This window comes from Danio rerio, chromosome 5 (genome assembly GCF_052040795.2).
Source record: "Danio rerio strain M-AB ecotype USA chromosome 5, GRCz13ab, whole genome shotgun sequence".
Taxonomy (NCBI): Eukaryota; Metazoa; Chordata; class Actinopteri; order Cypriniformes; family Danionidae; genus Danio; species Danio rerio.
In genome coordinates, this window is record NC_141025.1 from 14,281,143 (window position 1) to 14,300,000 (window position 18,858).

At 34.8% G+C, this 18,858-nt stretch overlaps 1 protein-coding gene and 1 long non-coding RNA gene across 6 annotated transcripts in view; one reads left to right on the forward strand and one right to left on the reverse strand.

Moving 5' to 3' along the window:
* sec14l8 (SEC14-like lipid binding 8) overlaps positions 1-18,858 on the forward strand; it is a 40,169-nt gene that overhangs the window by 19,543 nt on the left and 1,768 nt on the right. For 2 of the 5 annotated variants that reach the window (XM_087252116.1, NM_001099993.3), the window contains exons 8-11: positions 1,186-1,269; positions 4,350-4,456; positions 14,603-14,742; positions 17,338-17,507. In XM_087252116.1, the coding sequence (XP_087108242.1) occupies positions 1,186-1,269; positions 4,350-4,456; positions 14,603-14,742; positions 17,338-17,507 (501 nt within the window). Of the gene's footprint in view, positions 1-1,185; positions 1,270-4,349; positions 5,544-5,825; positions 6,295-10,058; positions 11,415-12,448; positions 13,601-14,602; positions 14,743-17,337; positions 17,508-18,858 lie in introns of those variants that run through there. The other 3 variants (XR_015490316.1, XM_087252117.1, XM_087252118.1) reach the window with 3 other exon arrangements.
* LOC147843888 (uncharacterized) lies at positions 16,018-17,487 on the reverse strand. Its single transcript, XR_015491016.1, has 2 exons — positions 16,295-17,487; positions 16,018-16,152 (listed from the first exon to the last, which is right to left on the reverse strand). It is a non-coding gene; the product is annotated as an uncharacterized LOC147843888 (long non-coding RNA).

Sequence of the window (18,858 nt, forward strand, 5' to 3'; positions counted from 1 at the left end):
ATCAGTCAAAATGCCCTGATTAGATTGCAAATAGTCCAAAATGTGGCCGTAAGACTTCTGACAGGTACACGCAAGTATGAGCACATATCACCAATTCTCTCCTCTCTGGGCTGACTGCCTGTTAGGTCACAGATTGATTTTAAACTACTAATCTGGCACCACCTTACTTATCAGACCTCCTACATGTATATAATCCTGGTAGGTCACTAAAGTCTTCTGATCAATTTATTCTTTCGGGACCAAGGTCCTGGTGTAAGTGTAGTGGGGATCTGGCTTTTGCTTTTCGCCCCAAAACTCTGAAACAGGCTTCCACATCATATCAGACACGTTCCAACTCTATCTGTTTTTTAAAAAGCTTCTGAATCTTCGTCTTTGTTTTTTAGCATTTAAGCCTTTTTAGTGTTGAGGGGTTTGCCTTATTTTTTAGTTGTTATGTATGTGATGTAGGATTCATTTTAATAAGTATTGATTGTGTTCAGCACTTGTGAAAATGTGCTATATAAATAAAATAACTAAAAACTAACTAACTAACTAAAGAAAATGCTAATTGTGACCTTTAATGTTAAGTTAACATTATGCCAAGTCGTCACAAATAAAACAAAGCATGGGAAACGGCTTTAATGAATGCTTTAATGAACGCAACTAATTTATGAATGAGTCCCCTCCGTTCCTCTTGTGATTTATGCCCGTGATGGAGAATAATCTAAAACACAACATTTACAATTCTAAGAAAAATTCTGGCTGAATTATGACAAACTCTGGTAGAGTTTCAGGTTCAAGTCTCACAATTTAACCTGAACGAAAAATATAAACATGTAATCTGTAGATAAAAAAAAAAAAAAAATGACGCAATTCTGAGTTTATTACTTGCAATACAGACTTTTGCCTTGCAGTTGTGAGTAATCTTCTGATTTTAATCTTTTCTTAGTTGCCTAATTGCACATTTTTATGTACTTCCTGACCAATTAAAAAAAGAATTCTTTGTAGTATGAATATGAGTATTATGAATGGAATTCAGACTTCCTCCATGCATTTGTGAGTTATCTCGTAATTCTACCCTTTTCTCAGATTTGCGAGATTTAAATTCACAGTTTAGAGTTGATGCTGTGAGATACAAAGTTGCAGAAAAATATCTCGAGTTGAGACCTTGAATTGAAAATTGAATGACAATTGTTTCTGTTGCAGCACCTAAACTGTTTCCTGTGGCGTACAATCTGGTGAAGCACTTTCTGAGCGAAGACACACGCCGTAAGGTCATCGTCCTTGGATGTAAGCTAACACATGTTTCTAACTGCACCAATGCCGCCTTTACTTTTTCTTTTGACAACACTCAGAAAATCCCGATCTGACTCCATCTTGCTTAATTGTATCTCGTTTTGCTTAAAATCTTTAGCTCAGAAATTGGCTCTGGTGATTCTTGTGTTTTCTTAATTTACAGTGCTCAGCATAAATGAGTAAAAAAATGAATATTTATATTAATTTCTCAGTTAATATAGCTGATATATTTTGATGGATTTAAACAAAACCATTTTATTAAACAGTTATATTTATTAAAATAAAAGTGTGACCATCAAACATCTTTAGGAATAGAAAGATAACACCTTATTAGAGTTATTACAAAAAAAAATATATATAAAAATACAGAATTTTAACCTAATTTTATATTATTATGTTTCTCTTGATTTCTCCTGTTTATTATGTTTTATTTTAGATTTTTCCCAACATATTAATTTTTGTATACTCATTTTTGCACTCTGATCTTAAGTGATTTTGTTGTTAGATTACTTCTGGTTTTGGCTTTGATACTGACTAATTCAATGTACATGCACTAATATATTAATATAAATCATTCTGTAGAAATTATTCATTTAAATGACAGATCTGTGAGAAGTCAATTAATTATTGCTGAGCACTGTATGCATAACTTACTGTATGTTTGACATGTTGTCAGTCGCTACAAATTATAATATGAATGCACTGTTTGGTGCTTATATAAACAAACAGCATGAGTTTACAGTAAACTAATTGTTACAGCTTACTGTTCTCCCCAAAAAAATTTAAAAAATCTGTCTGTAACAACCTGTGGCGACACAGTGGCGCAGTATGTAGTGCTGTCGCCTCACAGCAAGAAGGTCGCTGGGTCGCTTGTTCAAGCCTCAGCTGGGTCAGTTGGCGTTTCTGTGTGGAGTTTGCATGTTCTCCCTGCAATCGCGTGGGTTTTCTCCGGGTGCTCCGGTTTCCCCCACAGTCCAAAGACATGTGGTACAGGTGAATTGGGTAGGCTGAATTGTCTGTAGTGTATAAGTGTGTGTGTGAATGAGTGTGTGTGGATGTTTCCCAGAGATGGGTCGCGGCTGGAAGGGCATCCGCTGCGAAAAAAACATGCTGGATTCGTTGTGGCAACCCTGGTTAATAAAGGGACTAATGAATGAATAAATGATAACAACCTGTCTCAAAACTATCAATGATCCCTATAAAACCTTTTATTTATTTAGAATCAGTAAATATCATTTCAAGCAGGTAAAATTGACCCTTGCAGACTACTACTTTTATATGGCTAACAAGCATGTTTATGTTTCTGTTTTATGCCATTGTCTTACTGAGTAATGGTTTCTCCACACTATCAGACTCATCCTCGCTCAAGACATTTAATGCCTCTAATGCCTGTTTGGTGTCTATAAACCGCCTTCTTTTATCCATCAAGACTAAACTGATTACTGATTATCTCAGTGGGTGAAATGCGTTGCCTGGTAACATAGATCACTAAAACACAAGCAGCCTAGATGACATGTATTGGCATTATATAGGTATTAATGGCTTGTTTTTACTTTTGTTTCATCTAATATATTTTTAACAACACAATAATTGTTGTAAATAAGATTTTTTTTTTGTTAAAGCTATTGACTGAGATACTTATCAGACTGATTTCCATTTAATCTTTCATTCATTCATTCATTTATTTATTCGTTCATTGTTTAAGTCCCATAAAGATATAGTATCTCTTCTAGAAAACAAATTATAAACATTTCCATAACACCACACCAAACAACTGAATCTAAAGCACAACAACACAAATTCTAATCGGCTGTAAAACATTTACAATGATCTATAAAAATAAAAAGATTTTTTATACATAGCAATAGATGGTACAGATTCCATATGAGATATGTATCAGTATCTGTATGAATAATTGCCAGCTTTAACTAAAGTTACATCTGCCATATGTTAAACAAACTTGACATATAATAATAAAATAATGTGTAAATTTGCTCTTTAAGCTTAATGAACAGGGTTCCTATGGTCATGGAATTTCTGGATTATCTTGACATTTTTAAAAGGTTTATTCCAGATATTGAAAGTCAGTGAATTATTATTATTATTATTATTATTTTATTTTTTTATTTTTTTATTTTTTTGGTCAAAGTGATGGAATATCTGGGTTTTTAATCACTTTTTAAAAAAAATGAATTTATCAAAATGTAGTTTTTTAATATTATAATTTTTTTCTTATCACACTGTTTCATATCACATACCCATTGTTATGGTTACTCTTAAGCTCCACTTATTTGATTTTTTATGCTCATAAACTTGAAGTCACAAGACTGAACCTGTTAACTAAGGCTAACATGCTAGGCTAATATTTACATTTTAAGAGCTTCAAAATGACCACTTCAAAAGGTGTTAAAAAGTAGATGACAGAAAAGCTAAATGTAAAGTTCCCATAATGGCCATCAAAGTCAAACAGATAATATTCCATTTTAATATTGTTGATATTTTAATATTAGTCCAGTATATTATTTATTCATTCATTCATTTTCGGCTTAGTCCCTTTATTAATCTGGGGTCGCCACAGTGGAATGAACCGCCAACTGATCCTGCATATGTTTTAAAGAAAAACAAAAAAGGGAAGGGAATTGAATGAATTAAATTGGCTGTAGTCTACGAGTGTATGTAAATGCGAGAGTGTATGGGTGTTTCCCAGCATGGGTTGTGGCTAGAAGGGCATCCGCTGGAATAGATGGTGGTTCATTCCACTGTGGCGACCCCTGATAAATAAGGGACTAAGCAGAAGGTAAATGAATTAATGAAATGTTATCAGACCTTTGTAGAATAAAGCAAATTATACTCAAAAATACAACAATAAACCCAAAGAAACTGTGAATTCTAGATATACAAATATAGATAAATAATATATTCATGATAAAACATTAATTGTAAAATGTATTTCCAAAAAAAGTGCTCTGAAGTCTACAGCCGTCCTCCAGATGTTTATGAGTCACGTTTACTCACACATTTAATTTTTATCATCGTCAAGTGAGCTTTGATTAATCATCTGTGTGTCTCCTCAGCAAACTGGCAGGAGGTTTTACAGAAGTACATTGACCCAGAGGAGCTGCCTGCATATTATGGAGGAAAACTGACCGATCCTGATGGGGACCCCAAATGTAGAACTAGGGTGAGTAAAAGAAAACTAGCACACGTCACTGTCACACTGACTCACTAAAGGGGTGATCCTGAGCTTTAAGAATGCCAGATTTCTGCTTTTAATTCTCTGTTTGAGTGGACTGGCACTTTTGAAGGAAGTTACTACTTCCTTCTCACGAGACATTATAATCTAAGCGTCTGTTTGTTAGTTTAGTCTGAAGTCAGCAAGAAAGTACTTTCATTTAGAGATGGAAGGAATTTCTGAGTTTGCTGTTTAGGGTGCTTATGTTGGGCTGTTTTATAGAAAATAAGAGAGTAATAAAAACTGAACTAAACTGCGCTTGAACATCTTCACTGCAAAAAATTTAGTTTTTGTCTTCTAGTCTAAATGAAATACATTCATTTAAAATAAAAAAACAACAGCATTTTACTTACCTGACTGGCTGATTATTTAACTTGTTTTAAAGAAAAACTCACTTCTTTTTGATTTATTATTTCAGAAAATAAAGCACTATTTTCTTACTCGTCTAGTTTTAGCTTGATTTAAAAATTCCTTTGATATTTGGACAAGAAACAAGACAAAAACTCAAAAAAAGAAAATCTTTTTTTGCAATTGAATATACTGTCTAAAATGTTTAGATGCTAATTTATATATATAAAAAAAATTAAAAAGGTGCCAAAGTTTAAAGACATGTTTATATTCATTTTTAAACACAAGAATACTAATATTTCATCTTCAGAAGACTTAAAAAATGAATATGTAATATAATTAATATATGATTTCCAATCAAAACAATCAACTGTTGTTTTCCCAAAAAAGATTAAAAATAATTTTTAAAGAAATGTTATTAGACCTTTGTAGAATAAAGCAAATTATATAAATAAAATAGAACATTTTACTGGAAAATACCTGATTAATCCACTAAAACTAAAGAAACTGTGAATTCTAGATATGGAAATATACTGTCAAATTCAGAACTTTTATTCAATCAGCGAGTTTTTATTGACCGGAAATTACACGGGCTTCTCCCAAAATATAATAAGACAATGTGCAAGAGGAATCATTGTGGGAAAAAAATTATTTCTTTAAGTAAAAATATTTCTTTAAGCAACTTTAAGTCAGAATTTGCCATGGGTATGTGTAATTTCAGACTTGACTATAGATATATAATATATTCATGATCAAACATTTATAACAAATAATCTAAAAATTACTTTTTTTATTGAAGAAAGAAAGTCTTAACATCCAAAAAGAGTGAAACCGTGTGAAAAAGGATTTTACCCAGTGGAAAATCTACTATCAGCAGTTCATGTAGAGATGCAGTTTTTCTGTCAAACCAGCAAATTACAAATGTGGAACAAGATCAAGATCACAGTTTTTATGACAGTTGACTATACAGTTGAAGTCAGAATTAGCCCCCCTGAATTATTAGAGCCCCTGTCCCCCCCCCCCCCCCCCCCAATTTCTGTTTAACAGTGAGAATAATTTTTCAACACTTTTCTAAACACAATAACTTTAATAACTCAATTCTAATAACTGATTTATTTTATCTTTGCCATGATGACAGTAAATAATATTAGACTAGAACGTAAAGTGACATTTAAAGGCTTAACTAGGTTAATTAGGTGAACTAGGCAGGTTAGGGTAATTAGGCAAGTTATTGTATAACGATGGTTTGTTCGGTAGACTGTTGAAAAAAAATTGCCTAAAGGGGCTAAATGTTTTGTTCTTAAAATGGTGTTTAAAAATTAAAAACTGCTTTTATTCTGGCCAAAATAAAACAAATAAGACTTTTTCCAGAAGAAAAATATTATCAGACATACTGTGAAAATGTTCTTGCTCTGTTAAACATCATTTGGGAAATATTTAAAAAAGAAAAAAATTCAAAGGGGGGCTAATAATTCTGACTTCAACTGTCAATATAGTCTCTTTCTACCAGCTCTGCATCACTCAGGTTAAAGCAAGAGCACTGCATGTGAAAAGGGTAAATAAAAGTTATCAGTGTACTTTCCCTGTGGATTGATTACATTAATAATTGCAAAAATAAAAGTTTTTAAAAGTTTTTATTTTAAATGTTTTAAATATGCAAATAGGTATTATTTAATTAAATAACCAATAAAACAGGGCAATCAGAATAAAACCACAAGGAGTCATTAATAACGTTTTCTAATTTTTAATTATTTAAGCTTCTATTGTACTTACTATGTATGTGGGACTCTTATTTTGAAAACGAGACCAGCACTATAGAGCTCTCAGGTAATGCAACAGGCATGGAGGATTGCATAAACCTCTCAACTACTTTTGTTTTTCTTTAGTATTAGTTAAGTTAGTTTAGTTACTTAAATTAATTGTTTATTTTATGTTGGGTGTGCGTGTGCGTGCGTGAGTGAGAGAGAGCGAGAGAGAGGATTTGCACTGAAAGAAAGAGCTGACGCTGACACTGACATAAGATGCGGAGTGTTAGAACAGAGCTCATTAATATTCATGACCCTTCCATATATGGTCAAAACCGAGCTTTTCATTCTAGGGTAATTTCTGTAGTTCTAAATTAGCATATAATTAATTTCTGCACAATTTTTGTACTTACCTAAGCCACATATCTACTATGTGGTTATCAGAGAACAATCTAACATAAATTGAATTATTGCATTATATGGCACCTTTAAAAATTGACAGGTGCATGATAAAGTGTGTTTTTGCCTGGAGTGTCTTGCCTTGACATTTTTTTTTTTTTTTTTGCATATTTACGTTAATTTAATCCATACCGTAGCAGCTTCCTGCTTATCTTAATACCAGTATAAACACACTTCATATATGTCATTACCATACAGAGCAACAGGGTCAACTTCCATAGATGTCCACGTCTCTACATAAATCAAATGATTGTTTATCTTACATCAAATTATCTTTATTTTTCTACTTGCGCAGCATTATAGACCTGCAATAGTCTGGTGTAATTTGGATGAGAGCCCAATGCATTGCTTCACTGGTTATTGCATAGGCTGATTACTTGGTTGAAGCTTTGAAACACATGACAGGACTAATCTTCTCCTGCAATCTGTCTTAGCGCTGCTGCAGTTATGATTCAGTTTGTGATAAATCCTCAATGTGAAGAGCAAAGGGCTGTTACAAATCACACTGTCAAACGGACATAACACATAACCCTCTGATATCCCGTATTTAATTCTCATACTTGTGTCCTTGAGTGGTTACGAGATAGTTTTAGAAAAATAATTTAATTTAAAGTAATTTCTAATAAACTATATTTTGTTTTAATAGTGTATTCAATGCTACTAATAGTTTCAGTAAAATTAGCAAAATAAAATATATTTATCATCACATTTAAATGACAAATGTTTTTCTAATTCTGTCATTTTTAGCCATTTTACAAATATTTTAAAAGAACAGCATTAAACATCACATTTATAAGTAGAAAAACTTTTTGTTTGGTGCTTTTTGTTCAAACAATTGTTTGTCAGATAAGTGACATTCTGAGTCGATCTCTTTTGTATGCTGTAGTGCTGTATTTACACCACAGACACTGGTAGTATTTGCTTTGCTTTGGCTTTTTGGTGGTTAATTATTGTGATCTGACTGCAACAGATCGGATATGGCCCATGTACATGTAAAGCCTGGTTTATACTTCTGCATCAAGTGACCGGCGTAACCCACGGCGCATGCAACGCCCGTAGCTGTGCATTTATACTTCTGCGCGCTGTCTCTGTTGGTCTGCTTTAACACTTCCGAAACGCTAGTGGGCAGTGAGCTGTTAATGTTCCTCTGTGTTGAGTTTCTTCGCTGCTGTTTTGCTTTTCCTGAACACTTCCTGGATGTACAAGTGGCTCAAACTTGCTCATTTTGAGGCAGGAACCGGCGGACGTGCAACAACTTTAACTATGAGGTAAACACAAAACAAAACTTTCCATCCGGAGCTCCTTCACGGGAGTGTGTTGTAAACAATCGCTACATTGGGCTAGCGCCGCCCGCGCGGCTCTCGGCCCCGCTCAGACTCGTCAGCGCTACCAAGCCGACCAATCACAGAGCTTGCGCTACGCGTTGTTGCGACGTGTAGTTACATTTTTGAGAGGTGCACGTCAGTAGCGCCGACGGCCACGGCGAAGGGCTATGCGTCAACGCCGTAGCATACGCCGGCGTTTGACGCAGAAGTATAAATCAGCCTTAAGCAGGAACAAATCTCATGGATTCTGATTTACTCAAATCAGATTCAGGCCTTGTTCATATGTGGAAATTTATCCGATATGAATAGATCTGTGTTCTCGTGTCTGCAGTGTAAGCAGGTAGATCAGAGTTTCACCTGTCAATGTGAGTCGCGCGTCATTAAAAGACGTAGCGAATTATTTCAAGTCTGATGCTTACATTTCAGAACAGACTTCAGCAGAGTCCCAAACCTTAAATCTCATACACGAGATCTTAAACAGCTTTCATATTGTCATATAGCACAGGTATTTAAGTTATTAATGAGAGCGAGAGAGCACAAGATCCACCACGTAACCAATATCAACTAATATAAAACTAGTACATAGCTACATCATTTGCATAAATCACGCCATGGAGATTACATTAAGATGCCTAAAGGTTTAAAAAGACAAATGAGAACCTTTCTGTCATAAACTAGAGTAAAACAGCTTGTCAAAAGCTGCGAACAGATTACATACAGAACAGAGAAAACAGCACTCTTTAATTATCAGCTGTTAGTCAGCGCTCACTCTTTTTTTTTTCTGGTCATTGCACCTTTGCCGTGTGCTGTGTAAATGCAGACAATCGAACACGAGTCACTTTTAAAAGATGATGTAAGCAGGTCATCAACGAAATCGGATACAGTCACAAAATCGGAATTGATCATCAAGATCTGCAGTGTAAATGCAGCCAAAATGTGAGCGAAATCACCTGTTTTTTCATCACTTTAGACATTACGCTAGAGAATCATTCAAATACTAGCTCTAAAGTGATGTTGGTGAACTGGCAACTGGCAACTGTGAACTGGCAACGGTTACAAAAGGGTTTTTGAGACTCTCCATGTTTGACTTTCTTTTTATATACACAATTTTGCCGTCAAACTGTTGTATAAACACAATATCACACTCAGCAGTGCGATATTTCTGTATATTGTCACTAGTGGGACAACTCACAGGTTGGGGTGTTGGTTGGGAAAGTTTGAACGTTTCTAAGTGCCCACACTATTTTGGGCCCCCCAGAGTTACTATTTGGGGCCTACTCTTCAATTTCGTCTGCAACCCGACAAAACCATGTTCACTTTCGTCTGTCAGAATGTTTTCATAGGGCCTGTAGCACCCAGCGGCAGCGGCGTTGACTACATATATGGCCTTCCTTAGTTGTTTATTTTTAGACTTAATTACTTTTATTATGTTTAGTTGGCTGAAAATATTTTTTCTTATTTGTTTCAGGTCACATTTGTGACTGCTTTTACAACTGTTTAGTCTTTTTTGTGAGTGTTGATTCAGGAAGTACCACAAAATCATGTCATTTCATTCTAATCAATTTTCAGTTTAGTTACATAAAACAATGTAGAATTGTAGACCACCCAAGGGTTAAATATGTGTCTCTTCTCCTGTTCTTCACAATTAAAACAGAGTTTTATGTCTGCATGTAGATACACAGGTAAAGCTGCTGCCCCTTTCAGGACTGGAAGTGCTAAAACACCTCAGAAGACTTTGTGAACACTTAAAGTGGACTGATAGTTAGATGTTTTTTTTGTTACATATATTTATTAAAATACATTTTGTGGAGTGTTGTTGCACTGTAACATCACACAAGTCAAAAAATGTTTGTGTTTTCTGCATTTAATTCTAGAGACTCAAAGATGGTAGTAGTTATTTTTGTCTTGAAAGAGCTTTTTCATCACTGGTGCAACATGTGGACGGCAGTTTCATTGCCTATTAAACTTGCAATTAACCTTAAAGAAAACCACAAGAGCACTTCCTTTATGGAAAATGGCTAAAGGGGAGGTTAGTATACAAGAAAGTTGCGTGTCTGCTGTTGATCACAAAAAAGATCATGAGATGTTGCAAATCACAGCTTTTCCACTGAAGTATCTTTAGTCAAGGATGTTTTATGGAGCAAGTTTTAAGACTGTGGCTCAATCCCAGTTCAGTTTTATAACATATTACATGTACATACTTATGAGTGCAGAGAAGTGCCGGTAATAATGGGCCAAAAATGTGATCGCAAATACTCACGTTTCAAGTTTTTTGTGTTTGCATTTTGCATATAATCTAAATACATGTACTGTATATCCCCTTACTGATTAAATAATACTCAAAAGTAAGGGTCATTTCTAGTATTCAGAAAGAATGCATAGTGCAAGTGTTACATTAAAATAAAAAGGGTAATAAATGCCTTTGATTATGAGATTTAGTTGTGGTACTGTAAAGGGCGAATTATATATCGCGCACCTCCGCTGACTGTGCCAGCATCTCGCGAAACGGCCGAGGCTTTTATACTCGCCGCATTCGCCGTTGTGATATTCTTTCAAATGACAGGGGGCGGTCAAAAGAAACCCACCGTAAAGTCAGACGGATAAACAGAAAAGTAGAAAGTTTCCAGAACTACGTCATATCATAATATCGTTCAATATTTTTAAACTATTGATTTTTTATTGTTTGTATACATTATTTTAATGATTATAAGCATTTTTGTACCAGTCAAGATTTTTTTAATCAAATCACTTGCTTTTGTTCATATCTCTGACAGTTTTACCATTTTAAGTTTATTACAACATTAATCACAAGAGAACATAAGTTGCTCGACAAATATATTTTTATTATAGCAAGAATAAAAGAAAAAAAGAAAAAACATTTTTAGAAAAAGATTCTTTTTTTTTTTTTAGATTTAGCCTGCTCCACAAATATATAAATCAGTGTTAAAGCTATGACTGGTGGAAAAACATATTCTGTATTTGTAATATATGACAACAAAACATGAGTTACTCTACAAATATGTTTTATTATCACAAAAAACAAAACAAAAAAAAAAGCACACTTACTAAAAAATACAGATGTTTTTAGACTTCGCTCCTCAATTCACACATTACTGTCTGCTTAGTTTCTGTCCTCCTCTTATGCTAAAAAGGCAATGATAGTCCAACATTACAGATCATTATCACTAATAAAGCCTAGAGAAACAGGGCATCAGTATATTGTAAACCGATAGGTAAATATTCCTTCCCAGTTATCAAAGAAATACTTCTGTGACTTCATCATAGTTTTGTAACTATTAAACTGTTTTAAATAAAAAAAATTACAAAATACATCAGTGTAAAACCTATAAATGGTGGAAAAACTTATTCTGTGAATATTCTTATTCTGGTCTCTTTTGGCTTTAATAAACTTATCTTTCAGTTTTTTCCAAACGTTTTAACAAAAACTTTCTTCTTTCCCACGGCTGTTGCAATTTATAGGCAAGAATTATTGATTATCTGGTTATTTCTCTGATCATGGGTCATAAGATGTGTGTACAGTCGTACTGTTTCAGACAAAATCTCTTCAAAGTGTTTCATATTCAACTCAAATCAGTTGCGGCACCGCGCACTGTTCGCTCGAGCCTCAAATAGTGCCCTACGCACCGCTAGCCGAAATCATGCCGCGCGCACTCAAAGCGAATCTCCGGAAACTCCGCGATGACGTCACATTCGCCGCTTGCACTCAAGCGAACAAGCGGAGGCGTTGAGTATAAACAAGGCTTTAGTAGTATAGTACTATTTAAACAACAGTTCTTTCTGGTTCTTGATCTGATTGACTAATAGCCTTGTGATATTCTGCAATAGCAGCACTCCTACAGCCTCTTTACCCTTCACTTTTGTGTATTACTCTGCCCACATACAGCAACAAGCTGAGGACACCTTACAGTTTGACAAATATTGCTGCTGTTGGACAACATAATGTACCTTTGAGACTTTTTTAGTCGAGTATGTAGTTGTTTAGATTGCAACTGTGCAGTTTATTTATAAGGATAGTGCCTATTTTTAAATATTTATCATTTCAGAGATTCAGTGTATCGGGCACCATCAGCCTGTCTGAGCAGACCAAAGAAAGTGACGGTTGACGTTCCGCCACATGATGGCGACAGAAACCGCAGAAGTAGTTAGAGGGAGAAAAACTCCACGTTTTCTCAATGTAAATTTCAAACTACAGCTGCACAAATCAATACCAATTATATATGTGACATTCTGAGGCTATTTCTCTCTTTTGTATGTTGTAGTGCTGTATTTATACCACAGAAAGCTTGTGTTTGCTTTGCTTTGGCTTTTGGGGGTTAATTATTGTGATATCCCGATTGCAACAGAAATACTGTTCAAAATCATTCAAATACTAGCTCTAAAGTGATGTTGGAAAAGTATAAATGGTTTCTACTGTTCTGACGTCAGCTGCAGATGTGAATGAATGGTGGAGGAAAGTAGTTCCTCGTACAAAATTGTTTTTGAGACTCTCCGTGTTTGATTTTCTTTTTATACACACGATTATGCCAACTGTTGTATAAACACAATATCACACTCAGCAGTGCGATATACACTTACACTCAGCAGTGCGATATAGATGATATATATACTCATCTAAATCGCAGCGTCAGCCCATTCAGAAATAAGTTTTTGTGCAAAAGCCGCTAAACGCCACTTGTCTTTGACAGCAAAAGCCAATATATTCCGAGAACCAATCAGAAGGGGCGAATCGAATCATATGTTTTCAATGTAGCAGCGCGCTGATACGCCGGCTTTATGAGGGGGTTGTTTTATTTCACTTCCGATTTAGTTTTTAAAAGATAAAGTTTGATGAATTGCTTAAGATTTAATTCAATTTAATTACATTTTAATGTTATTGATTAATGCATTTGACAGATTACATTCATTTATTTTCCTTCTGCTTCTTCCCTGGTTTATCAGGGGTTACCACAGTGGAATGAACCGCCACTTACTTGACAGATATATGTATTTTTAATTTCAGGTGGTTTGTGTATGTGTTTTATGTTTGGTAAAATAATCTCTAATTGCATATTTAGTGATTTTCAACTAATTACACTGTCTTGCCTCAATAGGTGGATTTAGAGGGTTTTGCATAAAAAGCAGAAGTGGATTTAGCTGGTTGACACAAAAGAAACTTTACCTTGTTAAAAACCAAAGAATTGTCTAAAGTGACATTTAAAAAAAAAGATATTTTATTTATTAGCTAATAACCTTATTACATATAAAATGAAACTATATATATATATATATATAATATTAATAAAATTATTATTTAGAAAATATTTAAAATTGGAATGTATTTCTATGATTCAAAGCTAATTATTGAGCATATTAGAAAATATTTGTCAAACCAATCTTTTTGAAAATCATTCAACAATTCATTTGACTATTTGGTGCTCAAGAAACATTAATAACAGTTGAATTATCAGTTATAATTATTATTATTATTATTTATTGTAAAAAAAATGTGTAAAATGTTTCCTTTTGGTAAATTAAATGCATTCCTTCTGAATACAAATTTGAATATGAAAAAAGAAAGAAATTACCCTTGCTTTTGAGTATTATATTATATTATATTATATTATATTATAAATGTGAATTGGGATTTAAGTTGCACAGTACTGTATGTTGAGTGATTTAATATGAACTTTTGTTACTGAGTGTGTCTAAATTTGCTTTGTTTCTGCTTAAGAAAACAAATATGTATCTTTATCCTCCCTGAACTGTCATCTTTTTATTTGGGTCTGTGACTCCAGGCAACGTGACCTTAATTCTTTATGAAGTGTCTGATGTTTATGTTGTCATTTAAAGCTGTTTGTTGTCGTACTGTATTCGGTTATGATCTAGACTCTTGTTTCTGTATTTTACTGGAGTTTGAGCTCAAAATGTAGTCTAATAACCCTGTATGTAGTTTCATTTCTCTTAAAATGAGCATGTGAAGGCAATGTGTGTTCCTTATTAAAAACCTCTTTGATTTGGCCTGCTTTCTTTGTCTGTTTTGTTCCTTCTGTTTGTTTAAAGAATCCTTACTAACACTAAAATGCCAGACTTTTATCTTTTGCACTCATGACGCTTCTGTAAGTTTAATCCTCCTTTGTTTTTCCGTTTTCTTTTCTGATTTATTATTTCCAGCTCATCTTAACCGACCACATGTTAAACAAATGTTTCTGTTATTTCAGATTACGTTCGGGTCAGAGATTCCCAAGTCCTACTATGTCCGAGACTCCATTAAAGTGGACTATGAACAGTCTGTGAGTATCGGCCGGGGCTCGTCTCATCAGATGGAATATGAGCTGATCGCACCAAACTGTGCACTAAGGTGAGTGATTTACAGTTACATTCTTTATTATTACATGTTTATTAATAATGATTAAGGGTGTCACGATCCTCCAAATCCTCGATTCGATTACATTTTCGATTCTAAAGGCACGATTCGATTCGATTTTCGATTATGAATAATTAATTAATGACCAGTTAATTATTTGTAGCCTACCGTTTAAACTACCTGACCTGCATGGTCTTTGTTTTACCCATAAACAAATCATACAGTAAATGAATAAAGGCAAGATACACACATAATTACCACCTGTCAATCACTTTTTCTGCGGGACTCGTGAATAGGCAGTGATCTGTGTCGTTATAATGGCGTCGGTAAAAAAGACGCACAACCAACAGGAACCAGCCAACAGTATCTGAGGTGTGCGCTAAAATGACTAAGTACAAGTGAGTGAAAGATTAAAGCAGTCCTCTGACTGCCTGGACCTGCTGTCTCAAGCGCATGGCTGTGTGCGTCTGTGTCTGTGTGGTCACGTGATGTGCATTTTCAGAGGTAGAGAGGAAGGTGGGCTGCTCAGAAATGCTACACGCAACTGTGGATGTCAAATCGTTGACGTTCTAAAATGCCATTTAAAAACAAAGACAGTGTAAACAGGGCCTGAGTGTGTACTTTTCGCGAGCGAATTTGCAACGGGAGCGGGCGGAGGATCGCGATGCCGGTGTTGTCTATCGGACGAACCGTACGTAATACGTACATAGCAGAGCTTGCAAAACTGTGTTTTTTTTTTGCCGACAACACGAGCGTTGTCAACTTAACTCACTGGAAATCCAAAATGCTTACACACCGGCGACTTCATTGAAAGAGGAGAGGATTTAAGTTCTGTCGATGGGTCTCCTGCTTCTGCAGTTTAACAAGCACTTCAACAAGCCTGTTTTTTTCCTGCTTGGCAAGCCAAGCTGACGTGACATGGGGGCGTGGCAGCATCGACGGTTCTATTTTTTAATTTGATAATCGAAAATGAGCATAAATTTCGATCGATTTCGATAAAAAATCGAAATCGTGACACCCCTAATAATGATAATCATGTCATATTTAGCAGTGTAACTATTAGGGATGGTAATCTATCTTTAGGGACTTCGCAATTCAATTCTGATTCTGGGAGTCACGATTCGATTCTAAAACCTAAAATCTTTTCCTATTTTATCAATTATGCAAATATATAATTACAAACACTTTACATTTTAACCAGAATTGGAGTTCCTTTGCTTCTGTTTATGATTGGAATCTATGGGTTACAAAGTGGTTCTGACAGTGGAGTTGAGGATCCAAATGCAGCATCTTTATTGACAAGAGTATTCAGGCAGACAATGGTCAATAACAGGAGTAAATGGGTACATAAAGGGCAATCCAAAAAAGTAGTCGGTACACAGGCAAAGAAATCGGTCCAGGCAGCTAACAAGAAGAAGCAATAAACAAAGCGAGGGTCAGGAAACATGGCACTGAAAGTCAAAACAAGGAAAACGCTTCGTAGTGTACAAAAGCAAGACTTAACAATGTGTGTGTGCGCAAGTGTGGTGTATAAAGCCGTACTCACACTATGTACAGTTGCCTCGAACCGGGCCAAAGCATGCTTGTCCCCTCTTCCATCTCCCCCGATGGCCTGCACTCACATTACAATCTCGCCTGCGCAGGCCAACACTGTCGCGATCTAATTTGAATATAGAATCGATTCTGAACTTTCGAGAATTGATTCAGAATCGATAGAGAAACAATCGTAAAGCATCAATGAATACATTTTTTTATTTACTTTTGATGAAGCAATATTTTCTATATTCTCATCCTTCATTTTCAGCTTGCGTCTTTAATGTTTTCTCAGCTGTAGGACTATAGCTTAAAATCAGCCTATAGGCTTTCACAAGCTGGATTAATGCGCATTTTGAAGCATTGCATGAGAAACGATCGATGGAAAGCCACATTTCTACTAAAAATACAGAGTAGACTCTGTAGAAATTTTCAGAATTGAATCAGAATCACCAGAGAAAGAATCATGATGCATCGATGAATCAACTTTTTTTCTCCCACCCCTACACTGTACTTGTTGTCCCAAAACATATTAATTAGGTTAACTTAATTGTTATTCCAAATTTCAATTCAATTCAGTTCAGCTTTATTTGTATAGCGCTTTTACAATGTAGATTGTGTCAAAGCAGCTTCACATAAATGGTCATAGTAACTGAATCAGGGTAGTTCAGTTTTTAGTGTTTAAGTTCAGTTCAGTTTAGTTCAAATTTAAGTGGATTGAACATAAAACAATTGACAATATCTTTTGGAGTGTAGTAACAATACACATTTGTATTCAAGTGCTCGGTACGAGTCTTTTTGTTTGGTACACATTACAAACTGATCCATTCTCTGGGGATAATTAGAAAATAAATTTTTGTCAAATAAAGAGCCAAAAGTGTGTAAAATATAATGTTCTCAGTGCCACTGTTCTCAACAAGGCAGCCCAAAAGATCTACTGTAACAGACAATCATAGAAATATATTTACTTTTTTTTATATCAAAATATTTGAGTAGACTTTGAGATATTAAAGTGTTTGTATGACGCTTTACTCAGTTAACTGCTCTCTTTGTCAGGTGGCAGTTCTCCTGTGATGGGGCAGATATAGGGTTCGGGGTGTATCTGAAGAAGAAGATGGGAGAGAGGATGAAGGCTGGTGAAATGAGGGAAATTGTGCCGAATCAGCGTTACAACGCACACCTGGTTCCTGAAGATGGCTCACTCACCTGCCCAGAACCAGGAGTCTGTAAGTACAGAGTCACAGGCTTTCATTTGTATAACATTCATTGAAATAAACAGTAAAGAGGCTCTGCGTAGCATTCAGTTATTACAGGGTGTCCGCGGGGTCTTAAAAAGGATTAAAAGCTGATAAATCAATTTATACAAAATTTTAAGGCCCTTAAAGAGTATCAATAAGTCTTAAATGCTATTTTAAACTTGGTAATAATCTCCAAATAATTATACAATGTATAATTATATTTTAAAGTTTGAATCAGCAGATATTGGGATGCTGGGTAGGTTATGAAATTGGTAAACTCATGCTAGACTTGATTTGAGGCAACCAAGGAAACACTCTTATTCCGGTAGGCACCACCTGCTGAGAGATTTAATTAGCATTTTTAAGGCCCGTGCACACCGGGACGCTTTTTGCTCGCGTTCTCTGTCGACGGTTTACTCAGCATGTCTACTGTTTTAGCTAAGTGCAGGAATTTTTTAAAAACATAATTTATAAGCTGTTTATTTATAAGCTAAGTTTTTATTTGATATTTTTAAATGGTCCAATCTATTAGAAATCCCTAACTGCCTAAACTATGTTAAATCTTTGTGTGGATCATGATGAAAGTGTAATTGTGGCATAATTTTAAATCACTTCAGATAGTTCATCCTGTGATAAAGCAGATAATTGTTTTTGTCACATACTCCTATTTGAATGTATTCTTTTCTAGTTTTTGGTTTTTAAATTCTAAAACATGTAGAAATCTGTAATGGAATTGAACAATTTGTGATTTTTTGTTTTTTACAACAAGCATTTAGTAAATATATAAGCTAAAATGTTATCAGTTCAAATCTGAAAAGTGGATTTGAGGTCTTAAAATTTATGGAAAAAAAGGTCTTAAGAGGTATTAAATTTAACTATAATGCCTACTGTGTTTGTTTGTTTGTGTGTGTGTGTGTGTGTGTGTGTGTGTGTGTGTGTGTGTATGTATATATATATATATATATATATATATATATATACCCTGTATTAGTGACACCGGTGGCCATTAAGTGAATTGCAACTATCAACTTAAAGTCGGCATGAATCAGAAGTTAAGATTGTCCTTTTTTCCCATATTGTGACATACATCTGATTGAAATAGTCCTGAAATGAAGAAATAAAGAAGGGTGGTGCCTGATTTTGTCCTTTGGGAACTGATGCTAACAAAATGGAGAAAGATTAATGGATAAGCAAAAGCAGGGCGGTAAGGTACTTTAGAGGAAATCCAGGAGCTCTCTCATCCTTCTTTTTCAAATGGTCTCATTATTTTATTCATAGTGTAAGACTATGAGCCTATGAGACTACCAGTCTATAGGCTTCTCAACTTGGGTTTCCATCA